We start from the raw sequence: 25,393 nt of genomic DNA, 5'->3' as shown, positions 1-25,393 counted from the left end.
CAACCATCTAAACGCACACAACTTCGTGTGACAAGGGTGTTTTGTTCTTTCAATATTATCTCGCAACTTTGATGACCGATTGAGCTCAAATTTTCACAGGTTTATTATTTTATGCATATGTTGAGATACACCAACGGTGAAGGCTAGTCTTTGACAATTACCAATAGTGTCAACTGCCTTTAAAGTGGTCCTGCTGGCCAGTCACTGGTGTTCAGTTCAGGGTTAAGCCTGACATGTAAGTATTTTAGGGGGGAAATAGAGTCTGAAAGTACGAACATTGGAGGATACCCTCTGCCCAATACCTGGTATGGTATAAGACAGTCAGTTTGGTTCTTGAGTATTTTTTAATATTTTCCATTGTTAGCTTATACTTCTTGAAATGACACTTCTGGGAACCATACTTCTATAACACATTATATCATCTTAAATTGTTTTTGGCATAAATATCAATAGAATAATGGAATAGTTTGTTAAGTATTCATTAATGTTTTGTGTGAATGGACAATAAGGCAAGGTTACTTTGTATGTGACGCTTAAACACTGATGAACACTTGTAAAGTTCCTCACCCCCCCCCCAAGAAAAGGAAGTAAAAATCACCTAGGGCTCAATAAAGGTGACAAATCTCAAAATCGATGGTTATGTACACAAAGCTAGGTATTTTCTTTTTCACAAAGAAAAGGGCATCAAGGCAATGACCAGGGGGCGAGGCGGCAACGATCAGGCCTGTAAAAGTGTAAAGACAAATTCCGAAACAGCAGTTTGAAAAATAGTTAAACTTCAAGCGTGATTCTATCAATCTGTGACGATTTGTGCAGTGATTTTCGGATTCCTATGGAACAAAAACTAAAGGAAAAAGCGGTTATCGGCCGATTCTAAAATGCATGCCTGATGTCAATGCTAAAAAAGGTATTAAATTGAGCATTTGTCATGAATAAATGAAAAATGCCTGCACTAAATTTATTTTAAGTAATTAATTTAACATTTGCGTCGAACTACAAACAACTGCTGACCTGTACAAAAATCCCCTACATAAGTTATTTAAAAAAATTGTTTTGTTTTTTTCCCAAAAACCACGAGGATCTCTAAAAAGTTCCAGATAGACGTTATCTTTACAAACAACTTGAGTTTTGGCAAAGACTGTGATAGAACACGTTCAATTTCAAGGTTGTAATTGAAATGTTTTTATATACTCCGAGAGTGCCATTTACTGTCCACTCTTTTTATGTACTCAAAAAATGTCGTAAACCAATTATGTACAACCCATAATATACATGTTATCACGAGACAGCATTATCACTCAAGAAATACTATTGGCTTTGGGATGTAACAATGCAATACAAACCATCAAGATACATTTTGTTTGGTGAAAAATCCTTTTTTGTATACGCAAATAAAAAAGCTGGGCATTTTAGGCTAAAAATGCAAACAAAAAGCGGGCACTGAAAAAGTAACTTTTCTATCACAGCCGAGTGGTCCACCAACCAATCATGGAAACAAATTTGATAAAACTCGGTACACGGATTTTGTTTAAACCTTGTGTGAAAAAACCGATGGCTACCGATGCCCGTAATGATGGCTGACTTAACACCACGTGACGTCAAGCAAGAATGAAATTTTTGTAATGAATGTAGTCCTGGGCGACTAGTGAAATTTACTACTCGACTAGTCGCACCTCAAGTAGTCGCGACTTCCACGCTAGTTGCGATTAATTTTTAATTCACCAGATGCATTGCCGCAGGTGCAGTAGAGTAAAATTTAGCTGAAAAGGATTGAAGGATTGTGTCATTGACGTCTAATTGTGTTTCGTAAGTAAATTAAGTTGTTGTGAATTGGTTTACTAAGCAGGTAGTTGCGACTGTTTTTGTAGTAGTCACGACTACTTTTGTATTGGTTGTGGCTGCACGATTAACCGAGTTGTTGAAAAGCAGTAGTCGCAACTCGAGTTAGCAATCAATAGTCCTGACTACAACACTAGTTGCACTCTTCGCCAAGGCTATAGATGAATGTACGTCAAACTTGCAGACTGAGTTGAAATTGACAAAGTTGCATCTTCCTTTCTACAAAAACACATCCCCTGTTGTTAGTACCCAGCGGGGGCGAAACAGCTTCTATATAAAAACCTGATTGCTTGCTAATGAGTCCGTGAAGGGGAACACTAAAAGACTGGTGCAGAAGTAGAACACCAGACCGAAGCAGATGGAGATAGGTAATGCGGGGAGGGCCTTCTTGAAGATCGCCAGCAGAATCAACGTCAGACAGAGTCCCTGAGACAAAGAATAAAAATAATAATATGAATATAATAATAATGGTTGTTATATAGCTCTCATTTCCCTCACTTAGTGACACTCAAGGCGCTTAAAGGCAGTGGACACTATTGGTAATACTCAACATAATTATTAGCATAAAACCTTACTATGGGGAGAGGTTGATGGTGTATAAAACATCGAAGAAAGAAATAATTTTCCACGAATTTGATTTCGAGACCTCAAATTTAGAACTTGAGGTCTCGAAATCAACCATCTAAACGCACACAACTTCGTGTGACAAGGGTGTTTTTTTTCTTTCATTATTATCTTGATGACCGAATGAGCTCAAATTTTCACAGGTTTGTTATTTTATGCATATGGTGAGATACACCAACTGTGAAGGCTAGTCTTTGACAATTACCATTAGTGTCCACTGCCTTTAAACTTTCAGTATTTTTCTGCAAGGTATTGTGGAGCTACATTTTTTTAAGTTTGAGACCTCTTCCTTTACATAGATCCATGTAATGGCCAAAAAAAAAAAAACCAATCAATATTCACTATGAAAACGATGACGGACCAGTGAAATGACAAGCTAAATGGTCCTGCTGGCTAGTCACTGAGACAAACTAAGGACAAATACAAAGTAAAAAACAAATTTGAAAGTACTCACAATAAGAATAGCTACAAAGCAAGCCACGGTAGTAGTCCAGTCTCCCTGAGCAGAGGCCTTACCGACTAAGACACTGTAGAAAATGAAATCTCCTAAGCCTAGCTTCACACCACCTGCAAATAAAAAAGCGTCAATGTCATACAGAATGTAAAGGCTGAGTCACACTGCAGCAATAACAAAATCGATAACAATCACAACCCAAAGAGAATGCATTCTATTGGTTGAATTGCTCCACGCTGAATGCGCACACGCTCATTCAACCAATAAAATGCGTTCTCTTTGCGTCGTGATCGTTAAGCTATTGTTGCATATAGCCAGGGATCCACACCGAGGTTTCAAACATCATGTAATAAACAACAAGGGAAACTGACGGGGTAAGTTTGAAATAATTTTGGGTTGAAGAAATAAAAAATGACCAGGGCGAGATCTGAATTAATGACCTCCGGATCAATGTACTGGCGCTCCATCAACTGAGTAATTTAACTCTAAGTGGATGGTCTCCCTTACTTGCAAGTTAGTATCTTTGTTCAGGGTGCCAGTAAAGGCCCGGTCACACAGGCCCCGATAACGAGAACAGAACGAAAACGATAACGATAAAAATGCACGCCATCGATTGGTTGAATGAGCGTGGGCGTTTTCTGCGTGGAGCAATTCAACCAATCGGGAGCATTTTTATCGTTCTCGTTTTCGTTCTCGTTTTCGTTCTCGTTATCGGGGCCTGTGTGACCGGGCCTTAAGAAACCATACAGCTGTTAACTGCAGATGGGATAGGACTATATCAAGTAATAAACAACAAGGGAAACTAACTAAGAAAGGTTCCGACAATATCCAATTAAGCCGGTCAGTTTCCCTTGTGGTTTTTTAAATAAATAATTTTGTTTTAGTGTCATTTGAAAGTATGACCCTACCTTTAAAGGCAGTGGACACTATTAGTAATTACTCAAAATTATTCTTAGCATAAAAAATTACATTGTCAACGATCAATGGAGAGCTGTTGATAGTATAAAACATTGTGAGAAATGGCTCCCTCTGAAGTAACATATTTTTGGAGAAAGAAGTAATTTTCCGCTAAACTATTTGATTTGAATTTTTTCGAGACCGAAATCAAGCATCTGAAAGCACACAACTTTGTGTGACAAGGGTGTTTTTTCTTCCATTATTATCTCGCAACTTTGTCGACCAATTGAGTTAAAATTTTCACAGACCTGTAGTAAGAATACTGGTCTTCGACAATCAACTAAAGGTGTCCAGTGTATTAAAGTGAGAACACCGCAAAAACTTAATTTTTTAATTTTTTAACTTGACTTATTTTCAGACTTACGTTCTTCATCATCGTCGTCATCAACAGGTGGCGGCCTCCTCTGGACATTCTGCCCCTGGCTCAAGGCGTTCACAGCGGCACGAGCCTCCTCAGAGTTTGTGCTGAATTCACCTCCAAGTTCTTCTTCTTGCCGCTGACGGAACTCCACGTCAAACCCAGCATCGTCCTCATCCACATCTTCCTGATCCGTGTTGCTCGCTCCTAGATTGTTAAAGGCAGTGGACACTATTAGTAATTACTCAAAATAATTATTAGCATAAAACCTTTCTTGATTACGAGTAATGAGGAGAGGTTGATAGTATAAAACATTGTGAGAAACGGGTCCCTCTGAAGTGACGTAGTTTTCGAGAAAGAAGTAATTCTCCACGAGTTTGATTTCAAAACCTCAGATTTAGAATTTGAGGTCTCGAAATCAACCATCTGAAAGTACCAAACTTTGTGTGACCATGGTGCGACGAGGGTGTTTTTTCTTTCATTAATATCTATGTTATTTTATGCATATGTTGAGATACACCAACTGTGAAGACTAGTCCTTGACAATTACCAATAGTGTCCAGTGTCTTTAATATTTTGAGACAGGACTTGAACAATTTGTCTACCTACAGAGCACTTGATTGTAAACCTGGAGGTCACAGGTTTGAATCCTGTTCAGGCCTTGTGGTTGAGGTTTTTGTAAAGTAGCTCAAGGGGCCACTAAACTAGATGCAATTTACTGGGCCTCAGGAAGTTTTAGTTGCCCAGTTTTTTAAACATGTACTGATATCTTTCTGATTTATTAATGGTAGCAATCACAACCAGTTTAATTTATTTTATTTTATGCAAGTCGCCAAACACACGGCACCTACTCCTAGGGCTGAAACAGGGTTACCCCTTTTACAGTCCATACGGATGTAGGCTTGGGTATCATCAGTCTGAAGCCTGGCCAGCAGAGCAGAAAGCACTACCTCCACAATTTTATTTAGCAAGTGTCACGACCAGGGTTCGACCCCACACTCTGCTGATCAAACACCAGAGCTTGAATCCGGTGCTCTTAACTGCTTGGCCATGACACGTAAAAGTTGCATTTACACACTTAAAAACACATATCAAAAATGTATTATTCACCACAGGGCAAGTTGAGGAGTGGTGTTTTTAATAGACTGTAGTTGTTTTTACTAGACTTGGGCTAGGGGAAAGGCAGTGGACAGTGTAGTGATTATTCAAAATATGTATTTAGCATAAAAACTTACATGGTAATGAGCAATGGAAAGCTGTTGATAGTATAAAACATTGTGAGAAACAGCTCCCTCTGAAGCAACATATTTCTTTGAGGAAGAGGTTATTTCTCACTCAAATATAATATGAAAGAAAAAAAAACTGTTCGACAAATTTGTGTGCTTTCGTATGTCTAATAAAAGGCTTCATAATTGTTATCATAAAAACTTCCTTGGTAATGAGCAATGGAAAGCGGCTGATAGTATAAAACATTGTGAGAAACGGCTCTTTCTGAAGTAATGTAGTTTTTTAAAAAGAGGTAATTTCTCACTAAAATATTTGAATCTGAGGAAGACTTTACATTTGTGCAACAAGGGCGTTTCTTTGCTTTCATTATTATCTCGCAACTTCGATGACCAAATTGAGCTCAAATTTTCACAGGTTTGTTATGTTTTGCATATCTGGGGATACACCAAGTGAGAAGACTGGTCTTTGACAATTACCAAAGATCGTACACTTGTCAGCATCGACCGAGCCCAGACTTACCGTTGCCAGTTGATGTTTCCATAGCCTCGTTATCTTGACCTTGTCCCTGGTTAGGATCATTGTTGGCCATTCCAACCATCCACGCCATGGTTGCTGTCAAACCAAACCAAAAATACAAAAATAACAATGTTTTTTAAGAAGCAGAGAGAAGTCTTAATAAATGATCAATGGTTGTGGGCAATTCCACGGTCAGCCGCACTACACTTTTCAGTGTCATTTCTCGATCTTGGTGCTAGAAGTTCTATGTGAGATATTCTTTCCACTAAGTTTATAGACTGATTTGTACTTGACACCAAAGGCTTTGAATTGATAATATTAGAAATGTTGTGGGCTTTGTACTCTGGATGTTATAGCTTTGTAAAAGCGGTCAGTCGCATTACACAAAAAGGACATGGTAAAAAAAAAAACTTGTCACAATTCAAAAATTTCCTCTATCAAAAAGCTTGCGAAAGTCTTATACATGAGTATCCAACAGGATACTTATAAATGGTCAGTAACTTAAACTTTTAGGTATACATAGCAAAACCATGGTCAGTCACATTACGGTCAGTCGCATTACAGTTTTCCAGAAAATGTAGCAACGCCTACATGGAGCCCAAGCTGAGTTCTTATTTGGCAAAATTGGGTTCATTCCTTGTCAACAACTAAAAATAAATTGGTTTCATATATTAGCTATAACTTCTAAGTGGAAAGAAAGTTGTGACAAAAACTTGATATTTTGGTGTCCGGTCCGTGTTTGCTTGGAATTGCCCTTGTAGATTGGATTTTGTCAACTTAAAGGCACTGGACACTATTGTTAATTACTAACAGTGCAGGACGAGCGAAGTGCAGGACCAGGTGTAAGAAATCTGCCCTCGGGCAGGACCTAATTAGATGCCTGTTATTATTATTACTACTTACATGAGTAGATGAGGGCTGGAAAGATGGGTTCATTCCTCTCTTGAGCAGTCTCTACAAGAACCCTGAGTGGGCCTCTGGGTGATAGCACGGCAAACAGGTCTGTCAAAAAAACAAAAAAAACAAGAAACAATGTTTAATCAGCATAACTCTAGTCAAATTGTATCCGACTAAAAATGGTGTAATAATTTCCAAATCTTCCTGATAATGAAACCAAGTCACCCTCAAACGTGATAGCACGGCAAACAGGTCAGTCAAAGACACAAGAGAAACAATGTTTAATCAGTGTAGTTCTAGTCAAATTGTATCCGACTAAAAATCCCGAAATCATTATTTCTAAATCTTCCTGGTACTGAAACCAAGCAGAGCTCGAAATTGGAGGTGGTAACCACAGCACTACAGGGCCCAATTTCATGGCTCTGCTTACCGTAAGCACAGAATCGACGCTTACGGAAGCAGGGAATTCTGTGCTTACGGCAAGCATATTTCACAGGTTGGCGGCAAATTTTGGCTTGTGCGCGTCCGTACTCCGCATTACTAGGCATTCTACGCTCACTAGGCTAGCGCAGAAATTCAACGCTTGCACGTAAGCGGAGAATCGTGATCGTAAGCGCAGAATTCGGCGGTAAGCAGAGCCATGAAATTGGGCCAGGGCTTGTAGCTCAAAATGTTTTCTAGAGCGGAATTTATTTTACAAGACCAGAACCGAAACGAGTTAAACAAAAACACTAAGAGAAGACCTAGATAAATGTACATGTACATAGAACTCAGTTGTCTTATGTGTAAGCGTGCTTTGACACTCAAGAGAATAGACAGATATTATCGGATCTTTTCACAAAAATCTTACACAATGAGGTATCCTGTTATGAAAAAAAAGACCATGCAAGCAAAAAAATTTCCCTGCTAACCTGTGAAATACATTTGTCATTTTAGTGCTGACATCCCTGCTTCTGTAAGCGCAGAATCTTTGCTAATGGCAAGCAGAGCCATAAAAGTGGGCCTGGGTGAATAGACAAAGCTACCAAACAAACTGTGGTTAGACCAAGGTCAACCCACCAAGGGCAGGTAATCAAACCCACCAACCAGTAATTTGTGAAAATGACGGCATGGCAGTAATTTTATTATTATCTAATATCAGACCTCTGTGGCCAAAGACGCTTTAGACAGTTAGAACAGATTGAGGGAGAGTTTTGCAATCTTACCATATATAGCGATAGCGGCTAATATCGTCCACAGTGTCCATTCAGGGAGGTACTTGATGAAGGTTAAGGCCAGTAGGGCTGATATAACAATCAAGTAGATCTGCTGAAGCCTTAAGGGTCCCTTCCAGTGGATGCAGACCATGCCGACCACACCAAAGTTCCACATGAGTAGGGACGCCGTGAAGTAATCCAATGGAATGTTGTAGGTTAACATCAGCTCTCTGTTAAAAGTACAACCAATTGTACATTAAAGACACACTAAGCTTGGGCGATATTGATTTATTTTATTCACGATATATCGGCGACAATATATCGCGATATTCGATATAATCGCGATTAATTAAATTTGACATCATCAGTCTTCAAACTCCCAGTGAAAGTTGTAGAAGAGACAATCATAGCATAAGAGAGGTGTTCTAATGACCTATTCTTCTGGTTTTACTCCAAACCTATGGGATGCAAGATGTCTCAGCTAGGAAATACATCGCGATATTGCGATACTTAATCCATATCGCGATATATCGCGATATATCGCGATGCATCGCGATATATCGATTTTTCGATTAAAACCAAATCGATCCGATATCGAAATCGTTTCCAAATTAGTATCGCGATATTCGATAAAATCGTGGTACCGCCCAAGCTTAAGAAACACGATGCCTTTGGTAATTGTCAAAGACCAGTCTTCTCACGTGGTGTGTCTCAACACACATGTATGCATAAAATAACAAATCTGTATAAATTTGAACTCAATTGGTCCTCCAAGTTGCGAGAGAATAATGTGACCCTTGTCACACGGAAATGTGTGACTTTCAGATGCTTGATTTCCCCACCTCACGCATGAGGTCTCAAAATTAATTTAAATATTTTACTGATAAATTACCTCTTTCTCAAAAACTACGTTACTTCGGAGGGAGCCGTTTCTCACAATGTTTTATACTATCAACAGCTCTCCATTGCTCGTTACCATGTAAGTTTTTATGCAAACAGTTATTTTGAGTAACTACCAAAATTTTGAAGAAATCTATTAGTATTTATTTACCCGGAGATGAAAATGAAATCTACTTACTGCAGGTAAAAGAACGCAAAGAAAAACAGCAGCAGTAGTGAGGACAGGATGAGCCAACCGTGGATAATCTGCAAAAGAAATATCAACAAATGAAACAATCTAGAAGGAATGAAGACAGAAGAAAATCAAACTTTGGTTCCAAACAAACAAGTCCAAGAGTATAAAGGATTCTTTGGAGTTGTTAAAAAATGTCAACAACCTTCTAAAATAGAAACAATTTGAGTAATTCTTCAGACTGTTCGCCATGTCTAATGTCACCGTGAGTAATTCTTCAGACTGGTCGCCATGTCTGATGCTCAACTACCTTTGAGATGCTACAGAAATCTTCTTGCCATTTCGTACAAAGACCATTCACCAACGAGGAGGTAAGGACCAGAATCAGGCAAGAAAAAGGAGGGAGGACAAAATCATGGAATGGACAGGCCTGACGCTGAATGACTCCCTGAGATAGTCTCAGGCTCAAGAGGGATGGAGGAAACTAACTGACAAGTCTTCAAGGGGTGCCCCCACCGTCAGAAGACGACAGGACAAGTAACAGGTAACATGTCAGTAGGGTGTCTTGACCAAGTGGCTTAGAGCATTTTAATTCAAGTTCTGGTGGTTAAGTCATTGGAGTGTGGGTTTGAATCCCGGTTGTGACACTGTGAGCAAGATGCTTTATATATTTGCTTCACTTCACCCATACTGCGAGGGTAGTGTAGAGGTTGATATTGTGTTTGAAAAAGCCATTGAGCGCCATGGCATACTGGGGCTGTATACTACCCCGCTCAATGACCAGGGGACTAATAATTAAGTAGGATTTGAAACTTTGCATGGTGGAAATAAGATATGGAAAGGTTTGCAGTAACACCATGTAATGACTATCTCTAAATGAGTCGGGGTTTTTTGTAAAAAGCGCAATATGGCAGGGGTTATTGGTTCAAATCCCACCTAAGTGGAATGCCTGTGGACTTTTTTAGTGGAAACAAAACCCATTTTTCTCTATCACCACAGCCAACACTCTTTACGAGTATTCCTTCATACCTTGTAGCATCTGTACTTGTAGAGTAAGACCAGTACCACTGCCAATGCCATTACAATAGAGATGATGATAAGAGCATTGGTTATTGGTTCGAACCCCATCCGAATAGTGTTTATGTGGACCTTTTTTTTTTAAGACGAAAACCCATTCTGGTCTATGACAGTCTTTTAGAGCATTCCTACATACCTTGTAGCATCTGTACTTGTAGAGTAAGACCAGAACAACTGTCAATGCCAGTACAATAGAGATGATGATAAGAGCGTTGGCCACAGCGTTCCATGCCTTGGTCCCAGCACCTCCTTTGTCTTCATGAAATGGTGTGTAGATTCTGATGGTAACAAACAAATTAACATCCCGTCAAAATTCATCTTAACATTGTGGAATGAAATACTTGTGTTTGACACCAAGGACTGGACTCAGATTTGAGCCTCTGGGAAAAATGGAGGACAATTTCATTAAGAACATGGGCTGACAATTATGTACATGTACTGGTATAGGTTTTTATAGACTTTTTTAAGGCTATTTTAATAATAATTTGGCTGATTATTGCTGAGGGCCAAAGAGCTGGAAATCAGACTAAAGTCTTACAGTAGGTAGCATATCAGGCTCGATTTAAACTCAACACTAAGGATTGTACCTAGACTTCACACTGAGAATAGGACTCAACATTCAACACTCAACACTGGACTCAGACTTGGATTAATCCTTTCTCGAGTTACTCGTCCTGAATTAGGATTAATCTTTTAGGTTTAAATGTTACAGAGCAAGTCTGGGACTCGTCCTAAGTCCTAAGATTAATCCTAAGTTAAGAAGAGTTTGGTGAAATCGACGGCAGAGCACATACGCAAAGCACACAAAATAATTGTCAAAACAACCGCGGGGCCAAGTTAGCCTGAGCCGAATCTGGAGCCAAAGCCGTGGTTTCGTGAAGGGCCTATGACTCAAGAATTAAGAACTCAAAACAAAAATGAAAACAAATGATAAAAAATGTGATGATTGTAGAGTGTCATGGCCGATTTGTGGTGCTAAGTCACCAGAGTTTGGGTTCGAATCCCGGTCGTGACACTTGTGTCCTTGAGCAAGATACTTTACTACAATTGCTTCTCTTAACCCAGTGGTAAAATGGGTACCTGTGAGGGTAGAGGTTGATATTGTGAATGAAAAAGCATTTGGAGCGATCTAAACAGTTGCCCAGGCTGTATACTGCCAAGGCAGCTGAGAAACCTTGAAAAGGAATAATATTGACCCTTACAACCAGGGTACTAATGTGAAGCCAAGCGCATTGATACGGTTATTGTGAAATGCGCTATATACATGTAAGAATGTGTTATTATTATTATTATTATTATTATTAAAAACTCACAAGTATCCTCCACCAGCTTCCGTGTAATATGACACAGTCGATATCGTCGTTACAACCACGATCATGCACAGCGACACAGGTACGAACAGCATGATGACGTGCTTGGCTCCATACTTAAGCATCTCATCCTCTTCTTCCGCTTCCTCGCTGGGGTTGCGTTGCCGTTGAGGGCGTGTCGACGCATGGTTGTCCGACTCGGAGCCTGCCGAAGGCCGATTCCGCCTCACTTCATGTGCCGTGTCATCCTACATAGATTAGATAACAAATGTAACACAATTAGAAAATAGAATTAGCTGTTGAAATCAACTTACCAACCAAAAGGACGGAGGGTATAAAGGCAAAAACTAGTTAATGGCCCAACGTTTAACGAAAACCAGACAATTGATGCAATCACTATGAAATATACGATTTGTTTTTTTCTTCAATTGAACTGTGTGCAAATCGTGTCTAGTCTAGTGTTATTCATCTTACTTAAGGACACAAATGCCAAGATCGGGACTCGAACCCAAACTCTGCTGATCGGAGACACCACAGCTCGAGTTTTGTGCTGTTAACCATTCCACCACAACATGCAACATGGCACAAACTAAAAAAAGAAACACCAAGTTAACTTCCGCTTCAGCCATGGAGGAAGGAAGTTAAAGGCAGTGGACACTATTGGTAATTGTCAAAGACTAGCCTTCACAGTTGGTGTATCTCAACATATGCATAAAATAACAAACCTGTGAAAATTTGAGCTCAATCGGTCATCAAAGTTGCGAGATAATAAAGAAAGAAAAATAACCCTCGTCACACGAAGTTGTGTGCGTTTAGATGGTTGATTTCGAGACCTCAAATTCTAAATCTGAGGTCTCAAAATCAAATTCGTGGAAAATTACTTCTTTCTCGAAAACTATGGCACTTCAGAGGGAGCCGTTTCTCACAATGTTTTATACCATCAACCTCTCCCCATTACTCGTCACCAAGAAAGGTTTTATGCCATTAATTATTCTGAGTAATTACCGATAGTGTCCACTGCCTTTAAGCTAAATTGTAAGTTAACTTTGTTTACAATTCACTGGTTAAGGACCATCAGGGCCCAATTTAATAAAGCTGTTTTAAAGCAGACAATAGGGTCTACAGCTTGACAGATTTCTTGGCTAAGCACAAATTGAGTCGGGCACCAGTCACAACAATGCGAACTTGTGCTGGTAACTTGTTTATAGGCTTTATAAAAGTGGCCCCTGGTCATAAAGCAATTTGTTAAAATTTTTCTGGTTCTGTTTATATTGTGGTTTATCACTCAACATTTTTCACTTTTTCCTGCGACTCCAATGACCGACTGAGTTTCGACTGTCAAACGAATTCGTTATTATTTTCATGTATTACTCCAAGTCACCTGATGTCATTGGGTGCATTCGATTAGCTTCCCATTGTCGACCCCACGGTCTGTCCCCGGTGCGTTTGAATAGCTTTGATGTCATTCCAGGGGCTCACCCAGGTCAGTCCCAAGTGCCCTGCTTGTGGAGTGGGTCACTTGGGGGCTGACCCAAGGTGCATGGTGCACCACGTGAGGGTGAGTGAGGGTGAGTGATCGTTTGATTGGCTCTTGTTAGGGGCTCACCCGAGTGAGCACCGCGGGGTCGACCCAGGGAAGCTAATCGAACACACCCCAATATCACAATAATCTTGGTCACACTATTTCGGGAGTCAATGTCAATGTCCCCTTGTGTTATGTAGTGTAGTGCACATTTTAGGATGCCATGGCGTCTACAATACCATACATGCCATAATTTTGTACGTTATGAATGCTGATACTTCACGGAAGTATGACCCTAGTCATAGACCGCTAGTCTCTTGCATTAAAACATTTTTGGGACTACTTTTACTTTTTTTTATCAGATCTTGCAGCCGTTTGTGGCCGCTTCAATAATTTTGAAACAAGCCCTTTATTGGCAGCTATGGTCTCTAAAAAGTCATGGTGAGCTGATCTAGAAAAAGTCCTCGAAGTATAAATAAAATCATTCATTCACCAACACAGTAGCTTCTCTAAATTTGCTATAAAATCAAATCAAATCAACTTAAGCTACATACATGTACACACGGTCCTACTAAAAGCCGACAACAAGTCCAGTGTGCCGACAACACGCCGACAACACGCCGACAACTAGCTTCAAATACATAAAAAACAGCAAATAAACCAAAGACTTATTAGAACAGGTGCTTTGTTAGAATATGAATATGCACTAGTCGCAACCCGTTTTTTTTAAAGCCAAGATGGAGTCTGACCGCTCGCTGTGTAAGTTAATTTTTTCTGGTTAAAATTTTAGACTTTTCGTGAGGTTTTGCCATTACATTTCTGTTTATATTATAAAGCACACATAGTTCTAATAAGCCTTTGGTGTATTTGCGGTTTTTGAGGTATGTGTATTTGAAACTTGTTGTCGGGGTGTGCGGCACTCTGTACTTGTTGTTGGGGTTGTCTGCTTTTAGTAGGACCCACATACAAATGTACACACTGTATCACAACTCACTGTCACACACAACATTGGGACACTCATGCACTGAGTACCTTTCTCATTGGCTCAATTCCATTCCTGACAAAGGCAACGTCTTGGCGGTCCATATCCAGTAACATCACTGCACACTCTCCACATTCCCCATCCATGGTCTTTGTGCGTGTTTACAACATTTAAGGTTAGATGTATACAAGGCAGTGGACACTATCGGTAATTACTTAAAATAACTTATTATCATAAATCCTTTCTTGATTGCGAGTAATTTGGGAGAGGTTGATAGTATAAAACATTGTGAGAAACAGCTCCCTCTGAAGTGACGTAGTTTTTGAGAAAGAAGTTATTTACCAGGAATTTGATTTTGAAACCTCAGAGTTAGAATTTGAGCCCTCCAACTCAAGCATCTGAAAGCACACAACTTTGTGTTAGCATGGTGCGACAAGGGCGTTTTTTCCCTTCTTTTTTTCGCAACTTCGACGACCGATTAAACTCAAATTTTCACAGGTTTGTTATTTTATGCATAGTTGAGATACACCAACTGTGAAGACTAGTCTTTGATAACAACCAATAGTGTCCAGCCGTCGATTTCACAAAACTCTTCCGAACTTAAGACTAATCTTAGGACTTAGGACGAGTCCCAACCCTGCACTGTAGCATGCAGACCTTAAATCCAAAGTTAGGCTTGTTACTCGTCCTAACTCAAGATAAGACAAGTCCCAACTCTTTGTGAAATCGACGGCTGTGTCTTTAAGGTTAGATGTATTAATTACTGGATACGTTTGGTAATATTGTCAAATAGGATTCTCACTTAGTGTAATGTACTAAGTATGTATCAACCAGGCCTGCATGTTTCGGTTTTGAAAAGGCAAGGGCACCAAGGCGGTTTCTCCTTTGTCATTGGTAGGAAAGTGTAAATTTCTACTGGAGAATTTCAAGGGCATCAAGGCAATATAACCAGGGGCATCAAGGCAATATAACCAAGGGCATGGAGGCAATCAGGGCATGGAGGCAATCAGGCCAGATGTATCCCAATAAAATTAAAAACCTGTGAAAAGTTGGACTCAATCGGTCATTGAAGTTGCAAGAAAATAATGAAAGAAAAAACACAATTTTTGAACAAATTTGTGCGCTTTCAGATGCTCAGAAAAGCTTCAGACTGAAGTCTTTCTCAAAGTCTTTCTATTAAAGTATTTTAATAGTAAGAAATTACCTCTTTCTCAAAAATTACATGCTCGTTACTTCAGAGTGATAGTTTCTCACAATGGTTTATAAGATCAACAGCTTTCCATTGCTCAGTACCAAGAAAGTTGTTATGCTAACAATTATTTTAAACAATCACCAAACATGTCCAGGGGTGCATTTCACAAAGAGTTACATGTAAGACTAGTCTTTTCTCGAGTTAGGACGAGTCACTCGTCCTAACTTAGGATTAGCCATAACGTTTTTAATATATCCTAGGACTAGTCCTAAGTTAGGACTAGTTTTAACTCTTTGTGAAATCGACCCCTGTGCCTTTAAATCAATAACACATAGATCATTCTGTCTTTCTTCCACGTGCAGCAACACAGAATTATTGGATTCCTGACCGTAAATCAGTTTCAATTGTGCTGAATACCACAAAGAATAGAACAATCCATTAAGCTCTGACCCATTGCATATTGACCAATCACAGCGCAACGAAGGTCCGACGAATAAAGTCCGACATGCTTGCGCGTATGCTTGCCGCGCGCGGCAGTTGTGCAGAAAGGCATTGGAGAGGCTCACGTGTTCTTGCTCACACGTGCGTCTTATGGATCGGTGTATTCGGCAAAGATGGTCACAGCATTTATCAATCTATTATTATGAATAGCACCAAAGTTTGTGTGTGGGTGAGTAACCCGATGACCACTTTCATTTATGACAAACCATATTAATGTTATAGGCTATTCAAATATTGGATGCATGCAGAATTTAATCCCTCAGTGAGATCTGGTCTATTCCCTTTAAAGCCATTGGACCCTTTCGGTAAACAGTATTGTCCAAGGCCCACACTTCATGTATCACAACTTCTATATCAAATAACAAACCTGTGAAAATTTGGGCTTAATCGGTCATCAGAGTCGGGAGAAAATAACGGGAAAACCCACCCTTGTCTCCGCGCGTTTCGCCGTGTCATGACATGGTGTTAAAAATAAATCCGTAATTCTCGTTAACGAGAATTTATATTGTTTTACTGGTTTCTCAAAAAGGAAAGCATTTCATGGAATAATATTTCAGGAGAAGTATTTTACCACTACCTTCTGTAAACCCTGTAAGTTATTTGTAAATCTGTGAACTTTTTCTTTGTTTTCTGTACCGAAAGTATCCAATGGCTTTAACAAGCGAAGTCAGAGCCCAATTTCATAGAGCTGCTTAACGGCCAATTTGTGCTTACCATATGATTTCCATTTTATAGCGATGCTAACTGGTATGTTAGCACACAAAAAGGGATGCTAACCTTCTGATGTTTACTGCTCGAAAATGAATGATGACACAATGCATAATTTCTATGGTGACTGATTATGCAAGATGGCGGCCTAATTTTCCTGCTAACCTGTGAAATACGCTTACCACAACTTAGCCAATTTTTCTCCCACCGTAAGCAGGAAAATTTGCTACCGCTTAGCAGTGCTATAAAATTGGGCCCTGGTGAAATGGAAAAGCCAGATTTCGCCACGTGATTATTTCCTTCAACAATGCACAAACGGAATGTTTAAATATTACTCATAACTCAGCACACAGTTCCTTTTTGCTTGAAATTCTTATTTGCCATAAAAACAAAACAGAACAGAAACCCATCCATCTACCAAACACTACAACAATTATAATAAATCGTTTCTTTAAATAAAATGTGGACACCAACCTTGTCTGCCTGGACACAATCTATTTCCAGTGGGTGACGAAACAGGACTAACGTACAAACTGACACCGTTGTGCTTTGTGTGTACGTAATTCCATTCATAACACTAAGGGGTGAGTCACCACGTGGTCACACACACATCCACTCATTCTATTTCTCATACACTGTACATTCTTTGATGGAGCATACTAAATCTTACATACCTACAATACAAGGGCCATATCTTGTGCTATTAAAGGCAGTGGACACTCTTGGTAATCACTCAAAATAATTGTTAGCATAAAACCTTACTTGGTAACAAGTAATGGGGAGAGGTTGATATTAAATTAACATTGTGAGAAACGGCTCCCTCTGAAGTGACGTAGTTTTTGAGAAAGAAGTAATTTTCCACAAATTTGATGGAATCTTAACGTCTATGGTAACCCAAGGCCAAGGCCAAGACCAAGAGCAATGGAGGCCATGTCCTCTGTGTAAAAAGTCCAGGGGTCGACTAGACCTACCTTAGGACTAGTCCCAGGAGATATGAAAAACAGTAACTTAGTCCAGATAAGACTAGTCTTAACTCTTTGTGAAATCCACCCCAGGCCTGCCTTTGCTTCCCATGAGACACGACGCATAATATTTGGCCCTTAGGAAAAAAGTAGCAGTATCATATTGAGTAGCTTTGTACAGGGGCTGGCTTACAAATGCCAGGGTATAAACTGTATGGACTTTTAAGGCAATGTACATCAACTTTTCAGATTGTTTTAAGTGGGTGGGAGGGGAAGGGGGGCGCCAGGGCGGCGTTATAAACTCCCGGGAGTCTATGACGTGGGGTTGGAAACATGTTTTGCAAGGTCACAGGCTACAAATTATGCAACGCAATAACTGAGTTATCCTGCTGATGAAGACCGTTTGCTCAAAAATTACAGTATTTGGATAAAAGTTCAACATTAGCAAGTTTAACTTGTTTGTTCCTGTCACTGAACAAAAAGATGTGCATAGTGTAGTGTGCATTGTGCACATTCAATTCAATAATACGTTTATTCCATATTCTTGTTGGAAAAAAAAAGAACAATTGTGAGAATTAAACAGTACATAGAAATGTAACAAATCTAAAGCGCATTAAATTATACATAAAACAATATAACCTTAAAGCATAGTAATAAATTTAGAGGAGCGAGAGTATGAGGCCGTTTATAAACAGGCATACAAACATTGGGCATGACCTACAAATTTTGCAGCCGCTGTCCCATAGAAATCTGTCCGCCGGAGATTCTGTCCCCTAATGGGAAATTATAACATGGTCTGGAGGAGAATGACTCAAAAGAGGGCGCTATTAGAGGTAGTTTGTACACAGTTTGCCATGTGGGGGACAGAATCCCAAGGGAGAACAGAATCGCCTGCCACACCTTCACTCAAATGTCCACGGGTGAGACTCATTACTAACAAAAAAGTCTGAAACTTGGATACAAATTCAAAGGTTATGTTGAAACGATGCCATTTCTACCGTTTGGTAACCCCTGGGGTTATAGATTTCTTGAAAACAGTATCCAAAGCACTAGAGAAGCAGACCAATCAGCAGGATTTCTTTATTTATGGGAAAAAAACAATGTCTGATTTTCTTCACCAGGCCGACATAAAAAGTCTAAATTCAGCCAAAAGTCTGAACAATCTCATCCCTGAATGTCAACCACCCAAGTGCATCTTTCCCAAGAATGAATCCAAGATCAAAATGGTAGTTCACCAACTTTAGCTCACAAACAAGGGTACCCTCAAGATTCTCTCAAAACTGTGGGCATCCTGGACCCAAATGTTTTGATGTGTGGTCGAAGCAGGCTATATTAAAACTTGGTTTTCAGAATGTTTTTTACTGTATCTGAATTGAAAAAGCCCAACTGTGCAATCTGGAGCTTACTATTATTTTGTGTGTGTGAATATTTGTTTCTTATTCTAATGGCAATCTTAGATATGGAGGGTGAAAAAATGACAAAACTTGTACCATGACTACCGAGCGGTGGATTTGTTAGGAGTGAGCAAGAATTTTTGAAAACCACTCTCAGTAGTTGGGGTAAGTTATGTATGTGTACAGCATTAAAGACACTGGACACTATTGGTAGCCTAATTGTCAAAGACCAGTCTTCTCACTTGGTGTATCTCAACGTATGCATAAAACAACAAACCTGTGAAAATTTGAACTCAATCGGTCGTTGAAGTTGCGAGATAACTATGAAACAAAAAAACATCCTTGTCACACGAAGTTGCGTGCTTTCAGATGCTTGATTTCGAGACCTCAAATTCTAAATCTGAATTCTCGAAATCAAATTTGTGGAAAATTACTTCTTTCTCGAAAACTACATCACTTCAGAGGTAGCCATTTCTCACACTTGTTGATACTATCAACCTCTCCCCATTACTCATTAACAATTGAGGTTTTATGCGAATAAATATTTTTAGTATTTACCAATAGTGTCCACTGCCTTTCAAACACTGACATGATCTACATGTAGTTGAATATGTACTTACCTGAGGTTGTGGTCGTCCAGCTCCTAAAGACTGCGTAGCATAATTTACCTCTTCCATTAGACCACTTCGTTCTGATAGAGTGGTGTTTTCTGCACACAGATTAGCCATAGGCCGTTATCATACCATGTGGAAGCACCAAATGGGTTTGGCCCTCCAATCTCTAGTTCCTTGACTCCTGTAATGGACTCTCGAATGTTGGGTGTATGGGTGAGGCCACCAGACAACTAACCAGACTAGTCAGTGACGATCTAAAGCAGATAGTTCCTGTAGTAAACCAAGGAAAAGAGACAGGATGTCATTCATTATTTATATGGACTCAAGTATAGGTTAGCTTCAAATAGTTTGTGTGTACTGTACACATAGAAATAGAACCCAGAGAATGCCAAGTGTCTCAATGTGCGTGGGGTTTCATTGTGAGACCATTTTTATGGATGCGCATACACTGTTTTGTTAAGCGTGTATGGCAAACCGTTTTGCCATACAATGACATCATCATTGACCAATGATCACACTAGAAATGGTCTATGTGCGCTGACATCTTGCAATTTTGCCATACACGCGTGTCACGTGATGCTCATTTTGCCATACACGCGTCTCACGCGATGATTTTTTTGCCATACACGCGTATGGCGCGGTATCGATATGCTGCGTCCACAGACGACCCAGAGGGTGGCTGAGCTCTGTGTTCTCTGGATTCTATTTCTATGCCTGTACATGACTTGTATCCAAAGATTATAGAGCGCCGAAGGAGCAAGATGCGGAACTTGGGCCGAAATGTGAAATCCCACTGGACGCACGCGATGATTATTTTGCCATACACGCGTACTGCGCGGTATCGATATGCTGCGTCCACAGACGACCCAGAGGGTGGCTGAGCTCTGTGTTCTCTGGATTCTATTTCTATGCCTGTACATGACTTGTATCCAAAGATTATAGAGCGCCGAAGGAACAAGATGCGGAACTTGGGCCGAAATGTGAAACCCCACTGGACACACGCGATGATGATTTTGCCATACACCGCGTCCACAGTTGACTCAGAGGGTGGCTGAGCTCTGTGTTCTCTGGGTTCTTTTTCTATGCCTGTACATGACTTGTATCCAAAGATTAAAGAGGCCGAAGGAGCAAGATGTGGAACTTGGGCCGAAATGTGAAATCCCACTGGATGCCATTTCGGCAAGTAACTCTTTTGATGTTGCACCTCAAACAGTCGCGACTACAACACTAGTCACGACTAATTTTTAACTCTCAAGACACAAGTTGAAAGGATTGAAGGATTGTGCCATTGATGTCTGATAACCAGACATCGGTGACATGCTTTGTAAGTAAATTATGTTGTCGTGAATAGCTGTGAGCATTACAATTGGTGAACACCAAACAGGTAGTCGCGGTTGTTTGTTTAGTAGTCGTGGCGGGATGATTAATCGAGTAGTTGAAAAAACGGTAGTCGCGACTCAATTAATAATAATAATTAATGGCATTTTGAATACGCTCTACTTAGAAAACTAAATCACAGCGCTTACAAAAATTATTTAGTACAGGAAATTAAATACAATAAATGAAAAATCAATTGAATTAAATGAAATGAAAGTCACTTGTAATGCAATAAGTTGATTAATTTTGAAATAGGTATGTTTTGATATTTTTCTTGAATTTGTCAGTTGAATTTGTATTTTTTAATTGAACGTGGTAGACTGTTCCACTCCTTTGCTGCAGTGACTGTGAAAGTTCTTTTTCCAGCCTTGTTATGGGTGCGTGGGAAGTGAGCTGGAATGGGTTAGGACTGCATGTAATCTGGTGATTGGTTGTGAAATGATTTGAAAACCAAAAGTAATAATTTGTACGAATGCGCTTTACAGATGGGTAGCCATTGGTCAAAAGCAAAGGGGTAGAATCCTGTCAGTGGAGAAATCTTGTTTAAATCTTGTTTAAAATTACTGCTTCGGAAGCCTCGTTTTAATAACAACTTTCACAGAACCTTCGGTTCAAACAAAGTAGCAATCATCCAACGGGTATTTGTTAAGATTTTTGCAAAGGGTTTTTACATAATTCAGCTAAAGAGAGTCTAAGGACAGGTATTCAAATCATCATAAATTGTGTTGAGAAAGGAGAATGTGTTACATGCCGCTAATTCATAATGTCAAAAAAGAACTAATGCACGACAGAGACAAATGAAAAGGTAAGTGAAACCTAACCAGCAATTATATTAACAAAAGTAATTTGTTTTATACTCAAACAACATGATTTATTTTAAAGCTACAAAACAATTAACAATGTACATGGCAAAATTAATACAATTCAAGTAAAAGACCCCAAGGTACCGGAAGTTTGATGACTGGGTTTGACATGCTGGTTACGGGCGTCTCTTCCAAGTTGACATCTGGCACTAGATTGAGGGAAAAGTTGCCGTATGGCGCCACCATTTTTTCATTAGATATGAAATGTTTTTGGTTTTTACTGCGCCTTGAACACCCAGCAGGGTGGATATGTGCACATTACAAGTCTTATTGTTATTTTATTATTTTAATAGTTTCTAGTTTACCTCAACTTTTTGTAAAATGAGTGAAAAAGTGGTGGCGCCATATTCCACTTGAAATTGTTGGCAAACATGCGCAACTGTTGGCAACGTTTGCGCGAGTGGAACGCACCCCAGGTGGTTCAAGCCATCAACTTAAAGGAGAAAGAGCACAGTTGTGACTGACTGTCTCTACTGGAACAGTGGCTGAAACACCAATACTGGACAATGGTGAAGCCATAGGCTGAAGTGGTGACACCCATCAGCAAATGAGTTGGGCAGAGCCCCTGGCTGACTCAGTGGTGGCGGAGTGATGAGTGTAACCCAGCAAAAGGCATACCCAGTCTTATATAGGCTAGAAACATCACACAATGCAGTGGGCAATTACACTAATCACTGTGCCCACTGCACATTAACAATAATAGTTTGGAATGTAGACACAATGTTACATTATGACCATTGCATAACATTTAACAAAACACATTGTGTAACAGGCTGGCATGTGTTGCCAAATACCACAAATGTTCATAAAGGCCAACAAATATGCCATAACAAAAGTAACAGGCTGTGGGTATGAAAAGAAACAGGTGAGTTTAAAGGGGAGAGAAAACCCATCTGTCATGTACTGCTGGCTGAAAACCAGAAGTAGTTGAATTAATAATGACTATTTAAGAAAGCCAAGTTACAGAGTGCTATGGTCATGATATGAATAGATGGTTCTTCTTTCGTTAAGTTTTAGATATAAGTAACACTACAATGCCCCAGTTACTGCTCCTATAATTATAACACAACAATAAACACAGAACCTAACTAACATGTACACTGGTAAAGTTCCCCGAAAACAGTCACTGAGCATGTACAGTGCCATTGCGGCTTTTTAAATTATAATATTTACTTACAATTACATCTCTACATTATATAAATATCAAAAATAGCTGGTGCCGGAAAAATATGCGGTTAAAAATGACTGTCTTTTGTTTTGGATTGAAACTGTAGTACACCATGAATATCAATCCTGGTGTAATTTTGTCCTCGTCAAACAAAATATATTTTCCTATCTTACTTTTTTTTTTTAAGTAAATAAGATATTATTATTAATTATTCAAGAATTTCTTTACGATTGAACAAATTATGGCATGATTATCAAATGATTTCTTTATTATGATTTATAACTTTTTCCCAAGCTATTAAGGGAATGCCCTTGAGTTGAAAGGAAAAGTTTCCATATCACGCCACCACTTTTTCATTCGATATGAAATAATAAAGTATTCCTTCCTCCATGATATTGTCGATAATCTAACTTTACCGCAACAATGAGAATCCCTTTTTGTTGTTAAAATGAGTGAAAATGAGTGAAAATGTGGTTGCAGGATACTGAAATTTACCTAACTTAATTATAAAGTTCCATGCACTGACAAAATTACATTTGTTGAGCTGTTGCTGGAGTGGTTAGTGTTGTTTTAGTCATGTTTTACTTTTGTTTAGGGAATGTCGGACATGTGTCGGAAAAAAAAAAAAAAGACAAAATGACAATGAAAATGGACCAACCGCGAATCACATGGCTATTGAGTAGTGTTTTTTCAATTCAATTCAATTCAATTCAATACACTTTATTTCCAAATCCAAACAATTAAACAAAACAATAAGCAGTGAATAAAGAACTATGTTTTACAAGCAAATGGAATAATGATAATACATGAACTGAAGTAATACTATAATAATACTACAGTACATTTACAAGCAAAGGCAAAATATAAATTACGGAAAACAAAGCAAAAAAAACATACAGAGCACAAGGTGATGGAGTTGGAGGGGGCACATAAAAAGCAAAGCTTGTCGAGTATGGACCCCCTAACGAAAGCAATAAAGCATAACAATCAGTTTACAAAAGGAAACAAACACAATACAGTACGTAGGCGCTAAAAAAATACTAAGCAATAATTAAGAGATGAACATGAAACAGATAAGCAAAACAAAAACCCCAAAAACACAAAAACAAGGACAAACTTTGTATTTTTCGACCAAAGGTATAGAGACATTATAACACTAACAGTCAGAAGAACATTATTATCCTAAGGTTACATTAATGAAAGGTATTACTTACCAACAGTTCTAATAAAAGTCACTCTTTCTTATCAATCGCGGAAGTGATGTCAAACCCATTTGTGTCTGTGCATTGTGTGTGCGTGATAAATGTCGACTGAGGCTTTCTCATCCAAAAAAGACTGGTCACCTAAAAAAATTACAACATAAACGACTGAATGTGAACACTGGAACACATACAGTCGGGTCCGTGTATTAAACTTGCGCAAGTCCACCAGTGAGATATCTCCCCAGTTATGCGCCAATTTCCTCCCGTTGCGGGCGCCCTATCATCAGCTAACGGTGGTGGATTTTCGGCTGCTGGAACAAAAAGAATAGAAATACCCATATACAACATGTACAGTATGTTTTCAATGAGAATTACGAATATTGACGTCGCAGCCCTGTTTTTGCTTTGAATGTTAGCATTTCAGTAGCCACTGAATTCGTAGTACTGCTCACCTATTGAGTATAGTTTTCCTCACATACTTAAACAAATAAATAGCATTTCCTACATATTATGATGATAAAATCTACTGAAAATTATATCAGTTTTATTTGAATTAACAACAAATCACCATATTCAACTGCCCCCTTTTTTAATCTACAAACATATTTCAAGGTAAAAGGAGTTTCAATTTTTGTTAACTGTCTTGTACCTAAGGCCGTGTCCGAATTGGCGACTTTGGCTATAGCTACGGCTAGATCAGCGCGTCTGTCAGTGTTGAAGAATGGCAGACGCGCGCGCCCTAGCCATAGTTGTAGCCGAAGTCGCCTAATAAATTAATATGATGTTATAACTAAAAGATTTGCCCTATTGTTTTATGCAATTCGGTTTCTAAGGACCACGTCATTCTAGTCATGTTATGCTAATTAGTTTCGTGCGTGATGACGTACGTAATCACATGGTACATCCAGCATGCTCAGTAGTACTTGAGTCCGCGCGCAGTTTCAAAGACAAAATGGACGATCTCAGTTGCATCTTCGGCTTCGTTCCACTCTCGAACAAAATGCAAGTTTTTGCTGCTGTTTCAAGGACAGAACGACCAATAAAATGTCACGGTGAGTTAAAAATCTTATTGTGATAACGATTATTCATATTAGAACAGATTTTCACTCGGGAATTTCGGGTGTTTTTATGATGAACTCTAACGGCGGGACGGAAACTGGGTTACCAACTAACTGAACCAGCTCGTACTCTAACATTCAACAACCAACTCGTACCTGTAATAAAGCAAGTCGTACTGTAACCAACTCGTACTGTGACCAACTCGTGCGCAAATGTATTGTGCAAGAAGTATTGTTGAGCTATTATTTTCGCTGACTAGGTAGAAGTACATGTTTATACATTAAAGACACTGGCTGGACACTATTCTATTGTATTGGTAATT

The 25,393-nt window shown here is 39.2% G+C and overlaps 1 protein-coding gene across 3 annotated transcripts; it reads right to left on the bottom strand.

The window, feature by feature from the left end:
- Positions 1–350: 350 nt before the first annotated feature.
- LOC117305763 (presenilin-1-like) lies at positions 351–24,120 on the bottom strand. Of its 3 annotated transcripts, none has more exons than XM_033790638.1 (11): positions 24,025–24,120; positions 19,409–19,672; positions 11,531–11,775; positions 10,354–10,495; positions 9,147–9,214; positions 8,078–8,298; positions 6,879–6,977; positions 5,979–6,071; positions 4,239–4,439; positions 2,918–3,030; positions 351–2,265 (listed from the first exon to the last, which is right to left on the bottom strand). In XM_033790638.1, exons 2-11 carry the CDS (start codon positions 19,514–19,516, stop codon positions 2,110–2,112), a joined length of 1,446 nt encoding a protein of 481 aa, XP_033646529.1. In that variant the 5' UTR covers positions 19,517–19,672; positions 24,025–24,120; the 3' UTR covers positions 351–2,109. The 3 variants fall into 3 exon arrangements, with proteins under 3 accessions (XP_033646529.1, XP_033646528.1, XP_033646530.1); XM_033790637.1 differs by lacking the exon at positions 24,025–24,120 and adding an exon at positions 21,727–21,849 and having other exon boundaries at positions 2,110–2,265; XM_033790639.1 differs by lacking the exons at positions 19,409–19,672; positions 24,025–24,120 and adding an exon at positions 14,082–14,192 and having other exon boundaries at positions 2,110–2,265.
- Positions 24,121–25,393: the final 1,273 nt, after the last annotated feature.

Source organism: Asterias rubens, unplaced genomic scaffold, assembly GCF_902459465.1.
Source record: "Asterias rubens unplaced genomic scaffold, eAstRub1.3, whole genome shotgun sequence".
NCBI lineage: Eukaryota > Metazoa > Echinodermata > Asteroidea > Forcipulatida > Asteriidae > Asterias > Asterias rubens.
Note: the sequence above shows the minus strand (reverse complement) of the source record. Positions and strands in the feature narration are given on the sequence as shown.

Excerpts from the sequence above, each read along its gene's own strand:
- LOC117305763 (XM_033790638.1), bottom strand. The coding sequence starts at position 19,516 with ATGGCTAATCTGTGTGCAGAAAACACCACTCTATCAGAACGAAGTGGT. Across the intron at positions 9,215-10,353 it reads ACAAGTACAGATGCTACAAG|ATTATCCACGGTTGGCTCAT; the intron begins GTATGTAGGAAT and ends TTTCTTTTGCAG. Across the intron at positions 6,072-6,878 it reads TCCAGCCCTCATCTACTCAT|CAACCATGGCGTGGATGGTT; the intron begins GTAAGTAGTAAT and ends TTGGTTTGACAG.